Source organism: Gekko japonicus, unplaced genomic scaffold (genome assembly GCF_001447785.1).
Source record: "Gekko japonicus isolate JY-2015 unplaced genomic scaffold, Gekko_japonicus_V1.1 scaffold610, whole genome shotgun sequence".
Taxonomy (NCBI): domain Eukaryota; kingdom Metazoa; phylum Chordata; class Lepidosauria; order Squamata; family Gekkonidae; genus Gekko; species Gekko japonicus.
The window spans coordinates 799,484-814,990 of record NW_015165846.1 but is presented as its reverse complement, the minus strand read 5'-3'; the positions used below and the strand labels follow the sequence as shown (position 1 = coordinate 814,990).

The 15,507-nt window shown below is 42.6% G+C and overlaps 1 protein-coding gene across 1 annotated transcript in view; it reads left to right on the top strand.

Moving 5' to 3' along the window:
- The window catches only part of ST7L (suppression of tumorigenicity 7 like), a 75,867-nt gene that overhangs the window by 23,901 nt on the left and 36,459 nt on the right, over positions 1-15,507 (top strand). Inside the window, exons 10-11 of the mRNA XM_015411065.1 lie at positions 5,479-5,551; positions 6,634-6,736. Coding sequence (XP_015266551.1) covers positions 5,479-5,551; positions 6,634-6,736 — 176 coding nt within the window. The remainder of the gene's footprint in view (positions 1-5,478; positions 5,552-6,633; positions 6,737-15,507) is intronic.

Sequence of the window (15,507 nt, the reverse complement as noted above, 5' to 3'; positions counted from 1 at the left end):
CCCGTGGCTTCAAAATTATTGAAAATGTTACATTTCTAGCAGCTAATATACTTGTACCTAAGTTTAAAAATAACTTTCAAAAGTAGATAAATTGAGGATTCATGTTTTGCATGGAATTATAGGGGCTAGATAAAAATATTTAACTGTTTTATCAGATTAGATACTTCCGTATCTTGTGCTTGTGGTATTGATGCTTCCCCCAAACAGCTTATTCTGAGATAGGAGAGATCAAGGGATTGTTGATAAAAAGGAAGAGGGAAAGAACGGGAGTGTGGGGGGGTCAGGGTATGCATGGAAGAGAGCAAGAAAAGTGATATTCTTGGAGAACACAAACATTCTCTCACCATCCTGGATTTTTGTTGGGCATCTGGTTGTATGCATAGATATCAATTGGTCAAAACAGTGGTTGCTAGCTTCTAGTGTTGTATAATGCCTAGAATTAAGAACATAAAAATTACCCTACTCAATCAGTCTAGTGATAATCCATGTCAATCATTCTGGGGAATTTCACATTCCCCTTTTTAAGCCGTTTTTAAGCCGTTATTGTACCGTCTTGGAGTAAACCAGTACAGGGCTGCCATTTTACACAGCCTTTCCCCTACAGGTAAGGAGCCGTCTCTGAAGCGGTTTGGCATTTCAGACTGCGCCGCTTTGTTTTCCCGCCCTTTTTCGCCCGCGCGGGCAATCTCCGTCCTTTTTTTTTTTTTTTTGAACGTTCATTTTAGAGTGCTATGGCCCAAGTACCTCATTGGACTGCAGGCTTTGGCAGGAAATCAGGGCATCAGTGATTGGTGTGACAGATGTTGCTAACCCTTCCATGCCCACTGTGAGTCAGGGGAAGGTGATGGGTTGTCAGGTTGCCAGCTGGGGAGAAGATGCTCATTGGACAGCAGGTTTAGGCGGGAGATCAGGGCATCAGTGATTGGTGAGACAGATGTTGCTGACCCAGCCCGATATGCATCCATCCATGCCAAGAGGCGATTGGCTGGGAAGTGACTGGCACAGAGCTGGATCAGGTATAAAGGGCAGGGAGGCAAACCCCTTATCTTTGTGGGCTGAAGTTGGTGAGTGGTAGGCTTGTCTGGTTATAGTAGTTTTGTGTGATTGTGTGAGAGGCTACTGATCTAGTCATTGTCTCCATAACTACCTTGTTGCAACTGATCCTGGAGGTGTTGCAGATGATGATCAGCAGCACAGCAGCTTTGAGTGAGGTGCTTACACACTTCTAGGAGGAGGGGGAGGAGAACTGACATGCCTGTCTTGAGCCATGCACCCTCCAGGTACAATTGGAGGGCATCTATCAGGGCATGGGCACCTGACATTGCTGCCCATACAGTCCCTCGACATTGGTGGGTAAAAGAGAGGACTGAGGACTGGTGGAAACACACTGATGGGCACATGGATCAATAAAGACTGGCTGAAGAATTTCCAGATGTCTAGGGCAACCTTTTTTGAACTAGCTGGTTCCCTGAGGCACCGTCTTGAGTGGCAGAACACTCACATTAGGATATCCATTCCAGTGGAGAAAAGACTGGCCATCACCCTATGGTACCTGGCCAAACAAGAAGTATTCAGGGAACTCAGACATCAGTTTGGTGTGGGCCTGTCAACTGCATTCCTTATTGTGAAGGAAGTGATTCTGGAGGAGCTCTTCAACAAGAAGGTCTGCCTTGGAAATAATTTATTTGGGATGAATGCAGAGCTTCCTGGATTCTGTCATCCCCCCACAATGCAAGGACTCACAGTGGCCATGGAAGGGTTAGCAGCATCTGTCACACCAATCACTGATGCCCTGATTTCCTGCCAAAGCCTGCAGTCCAATGAGGTACTTGTTTCCAGGTGGCAGATGTAGCCATCTCATATATCCAGGCATTCCAATGGGGTTGCTGTTTTGGTGCTGTGTTATAGTGCTATAGCCCCATAGCACTCTAAAATGAACGTTCAAAAAAAAAAAAAAAGGACAGAGATTGCCCGTGCAGGCAAAAAATGGCAGGAAAACAAAGCGGCGCAGGAGGAAGTGCTATGGGGCATTTTACGCAGCACTCCATAGCGCTTCAGAAGCGGTATAGAAAAGTAGAGACCGCTTGGAAGCAGTTTGCAGGTAAAACAGTTCAGCGACGTTTCCTGAACGGGACAGAAGTGTTTCTATCTGTAAGTGAAAATATATTCCGGTAGGGAACTGTTACTAAAACGGTTCTGTCTGAAATGTCAGACCAGAAACCTTTAGGGAACAGTTCCTGAACCGGAATATATCGGCTGTCTGAAATTCCCCTCTGTTTACTCAGTGGCCAACCAGATTCCTTGGCAAGCTCACAGGCAGGGAATACAAAGGTTCTGTTTGGCCATCGTGGCTAATAGACAATAAAAGTAGACACTATTCACTCCTGCTGGCATTCTGCCTTGATAGGTAGTTATATCTTTAAATATTTTTAATTCAAACCTGAAGTGTTTACTCAATCTGGGAAAAGTATTCTATGGTTTAGAATGTTGAGAGGAAGAAACTCTAGTGCTGTGGCTTTCTCACTGAGCTGCTGAACTCACACATGTGCTCGTCTCGCCTGTTACTCTAGCCTTATTCAGGCACTTTGTCACTGGTGCTGAAGCAGTTTGTTACTGGGCTTCTACAGAGTTAGGCTGTTTGGGGCATGATCCAATGGAGTTCTTAAGGCATGTACAAGAGACTGAGATGCCTAGCCAGGACTCTTTCTATAGTTTCTCCCTCTACACCACCTACAACAAGTCAAGCTAATTAATTCTGAAGTACCTCTTCTAGCCACCACCTCTGTGGGAGCAGAAGGGCCCCTATTGCGTGGATTGATCACTTGAGGGACACACAGACTGCTCTTCTTGATATGCACTCAGACAGAAATTCTGAGTTCATCTTAAAACTTTAATCTTAGACATTTTACACACAACATATAAGATGAAAACATCTTAGAAGGGAGAATTCAAGACGTTTCCACAGTATAAAACATAGGTGTTGAACGAATTTGTTACAAGGGCCAGATCTGACATAAATGTCACTTTGTCAGGCTGGGCTATGTGTACCATAAAATGTAATGCCAAGTACTGGAGACATTTTACCACTGACTGTTTTATCACTGACCATGACCCATACCGATCATCAGCAGAGCTCCGGGCCAAACCAGCCCTCATCAGCCCTTATGGCTGCCAGCTCCGGGTTGGGCAATCCCTGGAGATCTGAGGGAAGACCCTGGGAAGGGCTTACATTTGGGGAAGGGAGGGACCTCAGCAGGAGCGTATAATACCCGAATACGTGCCTTTCCAGTTCCCGCTCACATTTGGGCTGTCCCCCCCCCCCCCCCCAGTTGCTCACGGGTTGAATAAGAGCTGTGGATGGGCAGGATCTGGCCCCTGGGCCATATGTTTGATGTGTCTGGTATAAAACATTGGGTAAATTGTAAATGGGGGGGGGGGGTTGTAGTTTATTTATTGAGTTTAGAGAGCCAGTTTGGTGTAGTGGTTAAGTGCGCGGACTCTAATCTGGGAGAACTGGGTTTGACTCCCCACTTCTCCACTTGCACCTGGCTGGATGACCTTGGGCAAGCCATAGTTCTGATAAGAGCTGTTCTTGAAAAAGAGCAGTTTCTGTTAAGAGCTCTCTCAGCCCCACCTATCTCACAGGGTGTCTGTTGTGGGGAGGGGAAGGGAAAGGAGTTTGTAAGCCGCTCTGAGACACCTTTGGGTAGTGAAGGGCAGGGTATAAATCCAATCTCCTCCTCCTCCTCCTCCTCCTTTATTACAGTATATATACAAAGCAAGAACATAAGTAAGATATTGAACATATAAGATGCATAGAATGTCATATAAAAATACTTCTCAGTTATGTTGCAATAGAGAAGTGGATCATAACAACGAATTTAAACCAACCAGCTACCAAACATATCATACCACCTTTCTAATGTCAGATATTAAGCAAGTTCATATGAACCAATTTTTTAGGAACCACATTGTGAGAAGCCAAATAACCTAATATAGGTAAAGGTAAAGGTTTCCTTTGCTCGAAAGCTAGTGGAATCCGACTCTAGGGGTTGGTGCTCATCTCCATTTCCAAGCTGAAGAGCCAGTGCTATCCAAAGACTTCTCCGTGGTCATGTGGCCGGTATGACGAAATGCCGAGGCACACGGAAGACTGTTACCTTCCCACCAAAGTGGTACCTATTTATCTACTTGCATTTTCTTGCTTTTGAACTCCTAGGTTGGCAGGAGCTGGGGCCAGAGACAGGAGCTCACTCTGTCATGCTGCACTAGGGTCTCGAACTACCGAACTACAGACCTTCCGGTCTGCAGCTCAGCATCTTAACCTCTGAGCCACCGCGGCCCCCAATAACCTAATATAGGAAACCACTTTACTACAAATTTGGAATAAATATCCATATCCATATTACTTTAAGTTATTAGATCAGTTATTTTTTCCCCACTATATAGCGATTCCATGGCCCCTGCCACACAGGCAGGAAACTGCAGAGGAGAAGTGTGGCTGTTTGCCCCGGGGCAAACTAACATGCAGTAAAGCGATCAGACCTACTGTGGAGGTTCTGTGGAGGTACTGTGGAGGTTCCATGGCAAGGGAGAGGTGCCGATCACAACACACGCCTGCGCGCAATGAAGAAGCGCGCGGCGCGGCGAACTGGTTTTCTTTTTTTGTGTACACTACGAATGCGCATGCTCCGTTGGGTGCGTGTGCGCATCCACGGAGACGTGGGGGGAAAAAAACCCTTTTCCGCAAGGGGACATGGGCGGGCGCCGGATACCACCGGAAACGCGATCAGACGCCCGCCCTTGCCCCGCAGTTTCTGGAAACTAGTACCTCCAAGGTACTAGTTTTTTGCTGCGCTTTTTCGGCAGGAAGCCTCAGTTGTGCCACGGAAGCACTACGCTTCCCAGATGTGCTGGTGAGATCGCGACCGGAAACTCCGCTTGTCTTCCGTATCTCTTGCGTGGCTAATGTTGCGTGTGACCGCAGCCCATATCTTGTTATGCCACATATTTATGGCAAGCCCTGCCTTGTCTCTCCATTTCGCAGTTATAGCTGTTTTTGCTGCAATCAATAATGTGGCTATTAATTCTTTTGTAGGTTTTGATATATCTAGATCTGACCAGTAGTTTAGAAATAAGAGTCTTGTTTCATAGGTATATTAAAACCAGTCATAATATAAATCCGATTTAAAACCTGTTCCCAAAATGCCGTGTTAACTTTGCATCTCCACCAACAATGCTCAAACTCACTTCTCCACACATGTTCCTGCACAGGGGAGCACACCGATGTAATTTAAGCGGGGTTACATATCCATGAGATAGAATTTTAAAGGTCTGAAGCTTTATATCAAATGAAGAGGATTTAAAAATATAAGATGACCAGATCCGGGACCGAATGTAAATTATTGTCTTCAGAGGTAGTGATTTTGAAATGTTTCTCACTTTAGAATCTAAAGTCAACCATTTATTGTTCCATAGATATCAGCCTTCCAAAATCAGCAGCAATATGTTACACAGCAGCACTGCTAAAGGCCAGAGCAGTTTCAGATAGGTAAGTCATTTTCACATGACTGCAATATCAAAACAATTTACAGCATAAACACAATGCTGGGTTGACAGTCCATCCTAAGTGGGTTTTAATAACTCTAAAAGGTCTTCAGTATAAGCCAATTCACATAATATCTTGGAACCTGGCAATAACCACGTTGGTGAGCTTGATACAAATCAAAATGTTAATCTGACTGACTCTGGCCAGCATGCAAAGAGGTATGAGATGTGTGGTGCAGAGTTCATCCCATACTGGCAAGTGATCTCAGTGTGTGGTAAAACAAGTAATCACAATGTTGGCATTAAAGGCCTCTGGCAGGTTTACTGCCTGGCTATTCCTAAATGCCAAGGTTAAACTGGCTTTTGTTTTTGGTTGCTGTGTGTCTTTTCTTGAACAGTGAGGCATGTTTTACTCAAAATGATTACTGCACAAGGGCTATTTGCAAGCACATCTGGGTAGTGGCCTCTCTGTGAGGCAAACTGTTCCTCACTTGGTGCTTTCCATGCCTCTTCAAACCAAGTATATTGCAGTACTTTAACGACAGATTGGTAGTGTATGCATGTAAGGAGGGAGGGGAGAATCTATATGAGGAGCTGCTCTATGCAGTTATCTTAACATGTGGAGTGGTTGTCACATGGGTGCAGTTGCAGACAATACCTGTTTCACTGCTGTTCTTTATGTTAATCAGGTTTAAGCCTGAAACTGGATTTAAGGGTATTTGGTCTCCTGTTTCTTTGAACTTGATATGGGTTGCTGTTCTGAGTTAGCAGTGGTATGTGTTTCCTGAGCATTCACTGATGACTTATATAGGATAGGTGAAAGATGAATTCTTGCCTTGAGTCAAAGTTTCGTTTGCATGGACCACCATAGAAACAAAGAGCTAAATGTGTCACTTCTGCTGTAAAGCTCATATGCAATGGCATCTTGAAGTAGCATGAATTGCATTGTAGGACTGAAGTCTTGCATTGCTGGTCTGCCAGCACAGTTTGCTTACACATGTTACCTTTTTCAAGATAAATTAAAAGGAAAGAAGCTATGTTGTTCTTGGTTTTAGAAATTTATCAAGCATTTGGGTGTTGCTGCAGGTTCTCTCCAGAAACAGCCTCGAGAAGAGGACTTAGTACAGCAGAGATTAATGCAGTAGAAGCAATTCACAGAGCTGTTGAATTTAACCCTCATGTCCCAAAGGTAAGTGCATTTGCTCCCTTTATGATAGTATTTCAGTTACTGCTTAAATGTCACTGAGGGGAAGCAAAGCGTGGTTGCTTTGCTGATGGCACTCTCTTTTTGCCCAAGGCCAGGGACAATATGTACTCAAGGCGTCCCTGACAATCTTTTTGTTATGAACTCCAGAAAATATTCTGTGAGAACATCAGGAGCTTGTTTTTTCCCCCTAAACTTCTCAGCTGTAGGAGCTTGTTTTTTCCCCCTAAACTTCTCAGCTGTACATATGGCTAGGCATGCAGCTCAGGGAGAAATCCCCATTGCTTTGACTTCCAAGTGAAAATTGGGCAAGTTGCAAGTATGTGCAAAACTCAGAATAAAAAGAAATTGGATAAGAAATGAAAGGAGCACAGGACTACTGACTGCTAGGAATTGCTCACCTCTTTAGGGAGATCCACCTTCCACTTAGAGAACAGAGCTATTCGCCAGGAAAATATGATGCTATCAACATTGTTTTGGACAGTTTGATCTTTAGCTATAGCATATTGTGTGTACAAATGAGTCAAAATAACTTCTCTTGGGAATAATTTGTTTTTTGCATGCTCTTAGTAGTTTTTTTGAAGAGTGAAATTCTTAATAGACCAGGTTTTGTTTAATAGAAAGTGAAAGCTTTTTCTAAATGGCTGAAATGTAGGATTTTTTCCAGCTGAAAACTAGATAGATTGGGTAAGTCATACAATAAGAAACAGATGAGTTCTCAGAAGGATGTTGGACTTTTTACAGTTATTTTCTTTCTAAGTATAGTTACTCCCTACGTAAACCTGTATACCATTCTTTCTATATTGAGTCCATTCCTTCATGATGTGGAAGTGCTTGCTTGTGGAACAATCCCCATGGGGCTAAAAGAGTAGCATACCTAGCCTCTTTGGCATCCGGGGCAGATAATTTTTTTAATACCCCTTCCTCTATTATTTTTTTTGCCGTCAAGTCACAGCTGACTTATGGTGACCCTGTAGGGTTTTCAAGGGAAGAGACATTGGGAGGTGGTTTGCCATTGCCTGCCTCCGCATCACCCCTGCTTAGCTATATGACAAAATTATTTTCAGTAATAATTATGAAATAAAACAATAATAATAATAGCTGGAAAAGAAATGCAGAAAGTGAATTTTTTCTTTTATTTAACTTCATATATATAATCATGCCACGAAAAAAATTCAAATTCCAACACGCTATTCCATCTTGAGAGCCAGGATGGTGTAGTGGTTAAAGTGTTAGATTAGGATCTGGGAAATCCAGGTTTGAATCCCCACTTGTGCCATGGAAGCTTTCTGGGTGACCTTGGGCCAGTCACACTACTCTCGACCTAGCCCTGACCAGAATAGCCTGATCTTGTCAGTTCTCAAAAGCTAAGCAGGGCCAGCATGGAGGCAGGCAATGGCAAACCACGTCCAAACATCTCTTGCCTTGAAAACCCTACACAGGGTTGCCATAAGTCAGTTGTGGACTTGACAGCAAAAAATAAATAAATTGTATCATACCACTCGTGTTCTGAGCAGGCACTTGGGAGGGCTTGTTTTCTCCATTTTGAACTGCACAAGCTGACCATCCCAAACATCTACAAGGCATTTTTGAGAGATAGGAGTCTGCCTTTGTACTAACTTTTACTAAGTAACACTAGCCAAAAGATCACAAGATAGTGATCGCATGCTTCACCTGACTGGATGTTAAGAAATACACTACCCTCAAAAGAGGGTGCCCCCATCCTCCATTGTTTCCAAAGGATTAAAGTCAAACTGGAGAATCTCTGCAGTAGAAACTGAAAGGGGGGGGGCATTTTGCAAGCCCATCAGAACCAGTGCAACATACCAAGTACCCAGCAGTACCAGTGCAGTCACAGGGTGCCCAGCAAACTCACTGCCATTGTGGCAATGCCAGCTCAGCAGAACTGATGCCAAGCACAGAAACAGTCCAAGGGGGGGGGGGGGTTAGAAGCCCAGCAGAACCAGTGCAATCTATAGTACCCAGCAGATTCATAATATTAACAAACGTTTGCTACTATACTACTTTTAAATACATTCCGTCACCAAGCAGGATAGGGATGAGAAGGTCTTGAGACCAAGAACTGAAAGGGGGGGGGCATAGAAAAATTAGGTGAAGAGAGGCATAAATGAATGAGAAAAGTGTGAAAAAGAGGGAGAGAAATTAAGAGAGGGAAAGGTTGTTTTATCTTGCTGCAACACTGTAACTACTGCTTTGCAAGATCTGGCTGAGCTGGGTACAAGGAAAGGAAGAGAGAAAGGCGAGACTGTTGGAGAAAGTTACCTGCAGGCTGCCAATTACTGTAGCAGCTATCAGCGTGCTGGCTGGGTCTTGGAGCAAGGGAAGTTTAGCCAATCCTAGAGTGCTTTTTACTATGCTCAAACTCCCCTACGCCCCTAGTGGCTGCAGCCAGAATTGCATTTTAAAAATAAAAAGAAAGACATTCGGCTGGATGCAGCATGATTCTGACTTCAAGAGCCCCCCTTCAAGGGCCTTCCTCAAGCTGTGCCCGGGGTGGACTACACACCCTGCCCTTGGTATGCCATTGGGCTAAAAGAGTCCTGTTTCTTCTTCCAAGCTAGATACCCTTGGATGAGGGAATATGCTCCCCTTATCCAGAAGTAGGACTTTCGGTGAATTTAAGCTGTTCATTTGGAAATTGTTTTTGTTGTTTGCAAGCTACTTATTAACCCTCAAAACTAGAAGTTTTCAGAGGCCTAAGGCAGAATTTATTATTTTCTCCCTACTTGAGCAACTTAGAGGTAGGCCAGATGGACCAATACAGCAAACTGCCAACAGACTTCTGAGTGCATGTAGCCACCCAGCTTAGATGGAAATCTTGAGAGTACTGACCTCAGAACCTATTCAGGTTGTTGACTTTCCTGTGGAGAAGGATAATCACGGAGCCAAATGAGAAGGACAAGAAAGCAGCAGACACAGCAGGATCCACAACGAGGAAAGCTTTCCTACTTCTACAAGACTGTAATGTTTTCACCTGGTAGTCTGGGCCCCTTCTATCAAAGAATGGTAGTCATTGTGCTTCCATCTTATGAGGACACTGAACTTCAGCCCTTCTTCTGTGCTCAGAGTATTCAGAGCACACAAAGAGATGCCTTGTTTGGCTGTTTGTCTCAGGCTTTTGACAGAGGATGAGATTCCCAGGGCAGATGTTTCTTACCTGAGCCCTCATTAACCAGCCTAGTTTATCTAAAGCAGTTGGAGTCCCAGAACTGCAGCCCTAACAAACAGCAGAGCACAAGCTGTCAGAGCAAGGGGGATAATGACATTCATTCTTTGCTATGTCCATCCCTAGGATGTTCTCTAAGTCCTTAGAGGAGAACAACACCCTGCTCATTCCCAAGTGTAGTCTGTCATGATTATAGTGGGAAATGGTGTGCAGGGAGGCAGTAGTCATCTTGGCCATAATAATTGGATTCTGTTCTGTTTATCTCCTTCCTTCTCTTTTCAACCAGCAGGGCTGGGTTGTTTGTTTTGTACAGCTCCTAAGTTTTCCAAGTTATTACAGTATCACAAGGTGTTTCAGCTTTGGCACCTCTTTAAGAATGGGATCACTCCACTCAAAGGAACAGCTTAGTGCCTCTGGAGGAAGCTGGAAGGAACTGTCCATCCCATAATGTGGTCTTTCTCCATTGATAATTGTACACACATGTAGGGACTGTATTGTACACACATGTAGGCACTGCAGTGCTTTCCATAGCCTTTTCCAGAGTTTGTATTCCTTGGCTCAATGAAACAGAGAGAACAGGCAGGGCTATGGGAGGCATGAACAAACTCCCCATAATGTTCTGCTGCAGTGCCCTCATGCATGTATTGTGAGAGAAAATACTGGTCATATGAGGCTCTTGTTATGGACCTTGTATCTACCTGAGGAAGGGTCCGGTCCATAGTGTCTAGGCAAAAGAGCAACCTTTCTGTAGGAACTAAAGGGAAAGGATGTTTCATGCCTTGTAATAATTTATTTTATGTGCTAAAGAACAACAGCTAAGACCCAGTTCTGAAAAATTCAGAAGACTGCCAAATTTTTGCTTGGGTAGGAAGTTTGATATTGTGATGAACCATTAGTGCAGTTCCAGGAAAGAGAGAATTCTTTGCAAGTTTCCATTCAGGGCTGTGTCAATAGGGTAGTGCCGCTGAATTTTCCCTTTAATGCCTAATTATGAGTGGTATTGTTTGTTATTTAATACTGTTGAAATAAGAGCTGGACTTAAAAAATACTTTTAAACATTGTTTTTTTGGAAAAGCATAGATGAGATTAAAATCTTTTCCAGAGAAGTTAAAAAACAATTCTGGAAGCCATTATTATATCCTTATGAAATTGCTTTGTTTTGGAAGCTAGTTTGGTACTAAGGTGCTTGAAATTCCCTAAGGAAAAGAAGTACTGAACCTTAGCAAGCCTCCTTGGTGACATCTGGGCCTCTAATAACAGTGCTTTGCATTTATATAGCATTTTCAATACTTCATACACATCATCTTGAAATCCTTTTAACATCTCTAGAAGGTAGGGTCCGTGTTATCTGCTGGTGGCATAGGAAGCAGAGGCTTAGAGAGGAAGGCCTGGCAAAAGACATCTAGTGAGTTTGTGGCAGAGGCAAAACTAGGGACCTCCCTGACCGCAGCTTATTCTCTTAACCATCATGATACAATAGCTCCTCCTGAAACTAGTTTAAAAGCTCTGCTCCTTGTGAATGTTAATCTTGCAACCACAAGTGGGGAATCCTTCCAGCAGGGCCTCATGAACAGATTGTGAAGAACAGAATCCTATGTGGATCATTCAGTGTAAGCTATTATTCTTGATTTCAGATACTGTGGCAGATGCGTGGTTGCCGCTGTAAAATGTTCCTGCATAGTTGGCTTCCCACAAGGCACTGGAGTAGTGCTGGTATTAGGACTTGACCATGCAAATTGAGCAATTGATTTGGGATGCTTGTGTGAAGCCCTAGCCTTGTGGAAGCGTTTCTTCAGCTGTGTCTGCCATATTTACTTGAAGATGGCCCTGAACGTAAGGCAGCCCCCTTCAAAAAAGTTGCATACAAAAAATAATAATTATTGCATATAACTAACTTGTATGCAAATGTAAGATGACGCCCCCCCCCCTTTTTTATGGCATACCCATGAAAAACTAGTCTTGCTTTTGAGTAAACACAACCCTCCTCTTGTAATAAAGAAGGCCTGGAATACCTGTTCAAGAAAATCGAAGAGGAAAGTGAGAAGTATGGCCTCTTTCTAAACATCAAAAAGACCAAATTCATAACCACTGAGAAGAAGAGAAATGTCAAAATAACAGCTGACAATGAAGATATCGAATGTGTGGAAGAATTCACTTTCTTAGGATTACAGATCAACCAAAAAGGTGAATGCAGTCCAGGAATAAAATGTCAAATCACGCTGGGTCACACAGCAATGATGAGCGTGAACGAATATGGAAGAGGAAGGACATTAGCCTAGCAACCAAATGCAGATTAGTCTGTGCTATTGTGTTCCCCATTGTAACCTATGGCTGTAAAAGTTGGACCATGAAGAAGCAGGACAGGAGGAAAATCGACTCATTTGAGCTGTGGTGCTGGAGAAGGCTCCTGCGCATTCCTTGGACAGCAAAGGTGACAAGCAAATATTGGAGCTCATAAACCAGACATGCCAGTGGAAGGAAAAATCACAATACTGCGACTGACTTATTTTGGCCATGTCATGCGGAAGAACTCACTAGAAAAAGCAATTATGCTTGGATTGGTTAGCAGCAAAAGGAAACTGGGCCGCCAAAGAACACAGTGGTTAGATACCATAAAGGTCGACACCAGCCTGAGCATGGAACAACTCAAAGAAACAGTACAAGATCGGAAAATGTGGAGAGAGCTGGCCCATAGCATCGCCAAGAGTCAGACATGACTGAATGACTAACAACTACAACAACAACTGTACTTTATCTCTGCCCTGAAGTTTGAATCAGATCTGAGAAGAGCAGAATACTATGAACATGTACTGCAGATGGATTGGCACAACATGCTTATTGCAGTTGCGGTAGAATAAATTTGGACTGGTTCCTGCAGATCTGCTCCACTAGCAGTAGTGCTTTCCTTTGCCGCCAGCAGTGTTGCTTTTTTTGACACATGGAGCCTTCCCTCTTATAAGAGACTCTTCTAATCCTGTATTTATATTGATGGAGAAAATGGTACTCCCTAGCTGTGAAAAACTGTTTAGACCATACTAACTATCCAGACTTCCATAATGTGTGCCTCTTCTTGCAAATATTAGTCATTACATTAATTTTAGTCATTACATGTTTATCCCCCCATGCCCCTCCTTCAATGAGCTCAGAGCACTCTTATTCTAAATATCTAAAGGACGGGGCCCTAGATACTTATTTATTTAGGGCAGTTTTCATGTGTGCACACATATGCACATGTGGGCACATCCATCTCCTTTTTCTAGGTAAAAATTAAAGGCCAGTTTAGTAACTATCCTGAGGCATAAATGTTTGTAAGCTGATGTCATTGTACAACTTGCCCACCCTCCCAAACCCTCCACTGTGTTTGCAAGATAGCTTTTAGAAGTGTAGTATTTCCATGTCTTTAGTCATAGGATGGAACAATTAAAACTTTACTTTTTAAAAAAATGTAAAGCCATATCACCCTATGGAACTAACCAGGATGATAGACTTCCTCCCCCCTTTCACCTTCTCCTTAAATGAATGTGTATAACTGAAACCTCTACACAGCTCCACACATTCCTAACATTGATGATATATGGTCCTTGCAGACTTGATAGGGGAAGGATGGCTTATCCCTCAGCCTAATCCCCCTCTGATAATCAGGGCGGCCAAATGGTTCTTGCCTTGAAGGTCTGAATTTATCCATCTAGTCTTCTGTCTGCCTGTCCAGTCTGATAGAATGTGCACTGAGAGAGCTAATTGCTGAGAGAATTTGTTGTTTGCCTGCATGACTGATCAAGAGCACAGCAAGTTCATTTCAGACAGTCTCAGACAGATTTTCCTTCAGCTTCTCTGCCTTTAGGGGAAGAAGATTATGTACTATCATTATCTAAAAGTTGGGTGTTCTTTCAGTTGTTTCAGAACTCCTGTGTCTTTCAGGAGTTTAAGTTATTTTTAGTGTCATTGTGTAGTGCTGGCTAGTACCAAAAGATGTTAAGAATGTTAATGTCTTACATTATCAATAATTGTACCATTCCTCTTCTTCTTGTGTTTCCTTTTGATTTCATTGTTTGTATTTAAAGTCCCACATCCAGCCAAAATGGTGGTGGGGAGGATAGTGAGCTATCTATGTTAGACAGACACAAACAGTTTATTTTAACAACCAAACTATGCTCTAAAAATAATCCAGTTCTAGCACATATTAGGTATTTGGCTTTATCTTTAAACTGATCATAGTGAATTGGTCTTGCTTGGTGTGAGTTTTTGTTTTTTGTTGTTGTTTTGGTACATTTCTACTTAGTTTAATCTCTGATACCCAGGAAGAATGTTCATGAAAAGAATTAAATCTAACAACAAAATTTGACTTGTTTTTGTGTGTGTAATACAAGTCCTTAAAGATAATCTTAGGCAAAGTTAAAGATTGAAGGGTAGCACAGAGTAAAAAGAGTGATGCAGACAGGATAACACCCTTGTTCATGCCTTAATAGTAGATCATTAGCAAAATGGAGGTAGAGGAAATAGGTCTTCAGAACCTCACCACCACCATATAATGTGCATAGATGGAGGTGAAATACAGTTTTTCTGTAATTAGTTTGAAACTGTTCAGAAAGGAATTACAATTTTTCTTGTTTTTCTTCACTGCAGTCTTGCTTAGCGTAAGTTGGCCTTATTTTAGTGAGAATGGCAAAAGTTAGTACTTCAGTGTATCTCAAGTCTCCCACATTAAGTATATGGACTAAATATCAGAGCAACTCTTAAGGTAGATACTGAGAGATCGACATGATTATTTTACCTGTGAGAAAAAGATACAACATTGGTTTTGCATCTTGAGCCATAACTAAAATAATATCATCATTAATATTTGCTCTTTTATTTCTTGTCTGAAGGTAAATGGCTTACCAAATGTTTGAGGGAACAAAAAATCTGTTTTTTTGCAACTTCCACTTATTTATACTTTCTACATGGCGTAAGAGGAACAAGCAGACTTTAGCCCCTGATATGAAGAGTTCACAATCGCATGAGACATTAATTTAGTCTCTGTTGGTACTACATTATCCTTCCCTTATTTGTGAAATCCAGCTCAACACCAAACTAGTCACTGCAGAGACCATGAGGAGTCATGTCAGAGGTCAGATATTTGAGACAATTTTCCCACAGTGACCCTGTGCGAATGATCTTTTACTGTGTTAAAAAAATAGTCAAAGAGGATTAAATGGGATTAGTAAGAATATTACCCTCCCAGAAGTAGCCCCAAGACATTAAGAGAAGAACCTAGCCAGGCAGTAAATGTGCTTTATTTGACCAGGGCACAGCCCTGGCCACATTCCTTCAAGAATCTGAATGGAAGAAGTTAAGTCCCTTGAACTGGATTAGTAAATAATCTCATGGTCTGTGGCATCTGATGAAATAATTTGGTGAGTTGTTTGCATTTGTACAGTTTGGGGGAGAGCTGATGGAATTGCTGATTATCATAATCAAAGATGGGACTATATTTGGCCATTACTGAGTGGGCTGGGCTAAGCAAATTTTTAAAAGCCCAACATTTTTGTTTGTTAATGTTCTTTAAAAGAAATCAAATTCTGTGCATTTG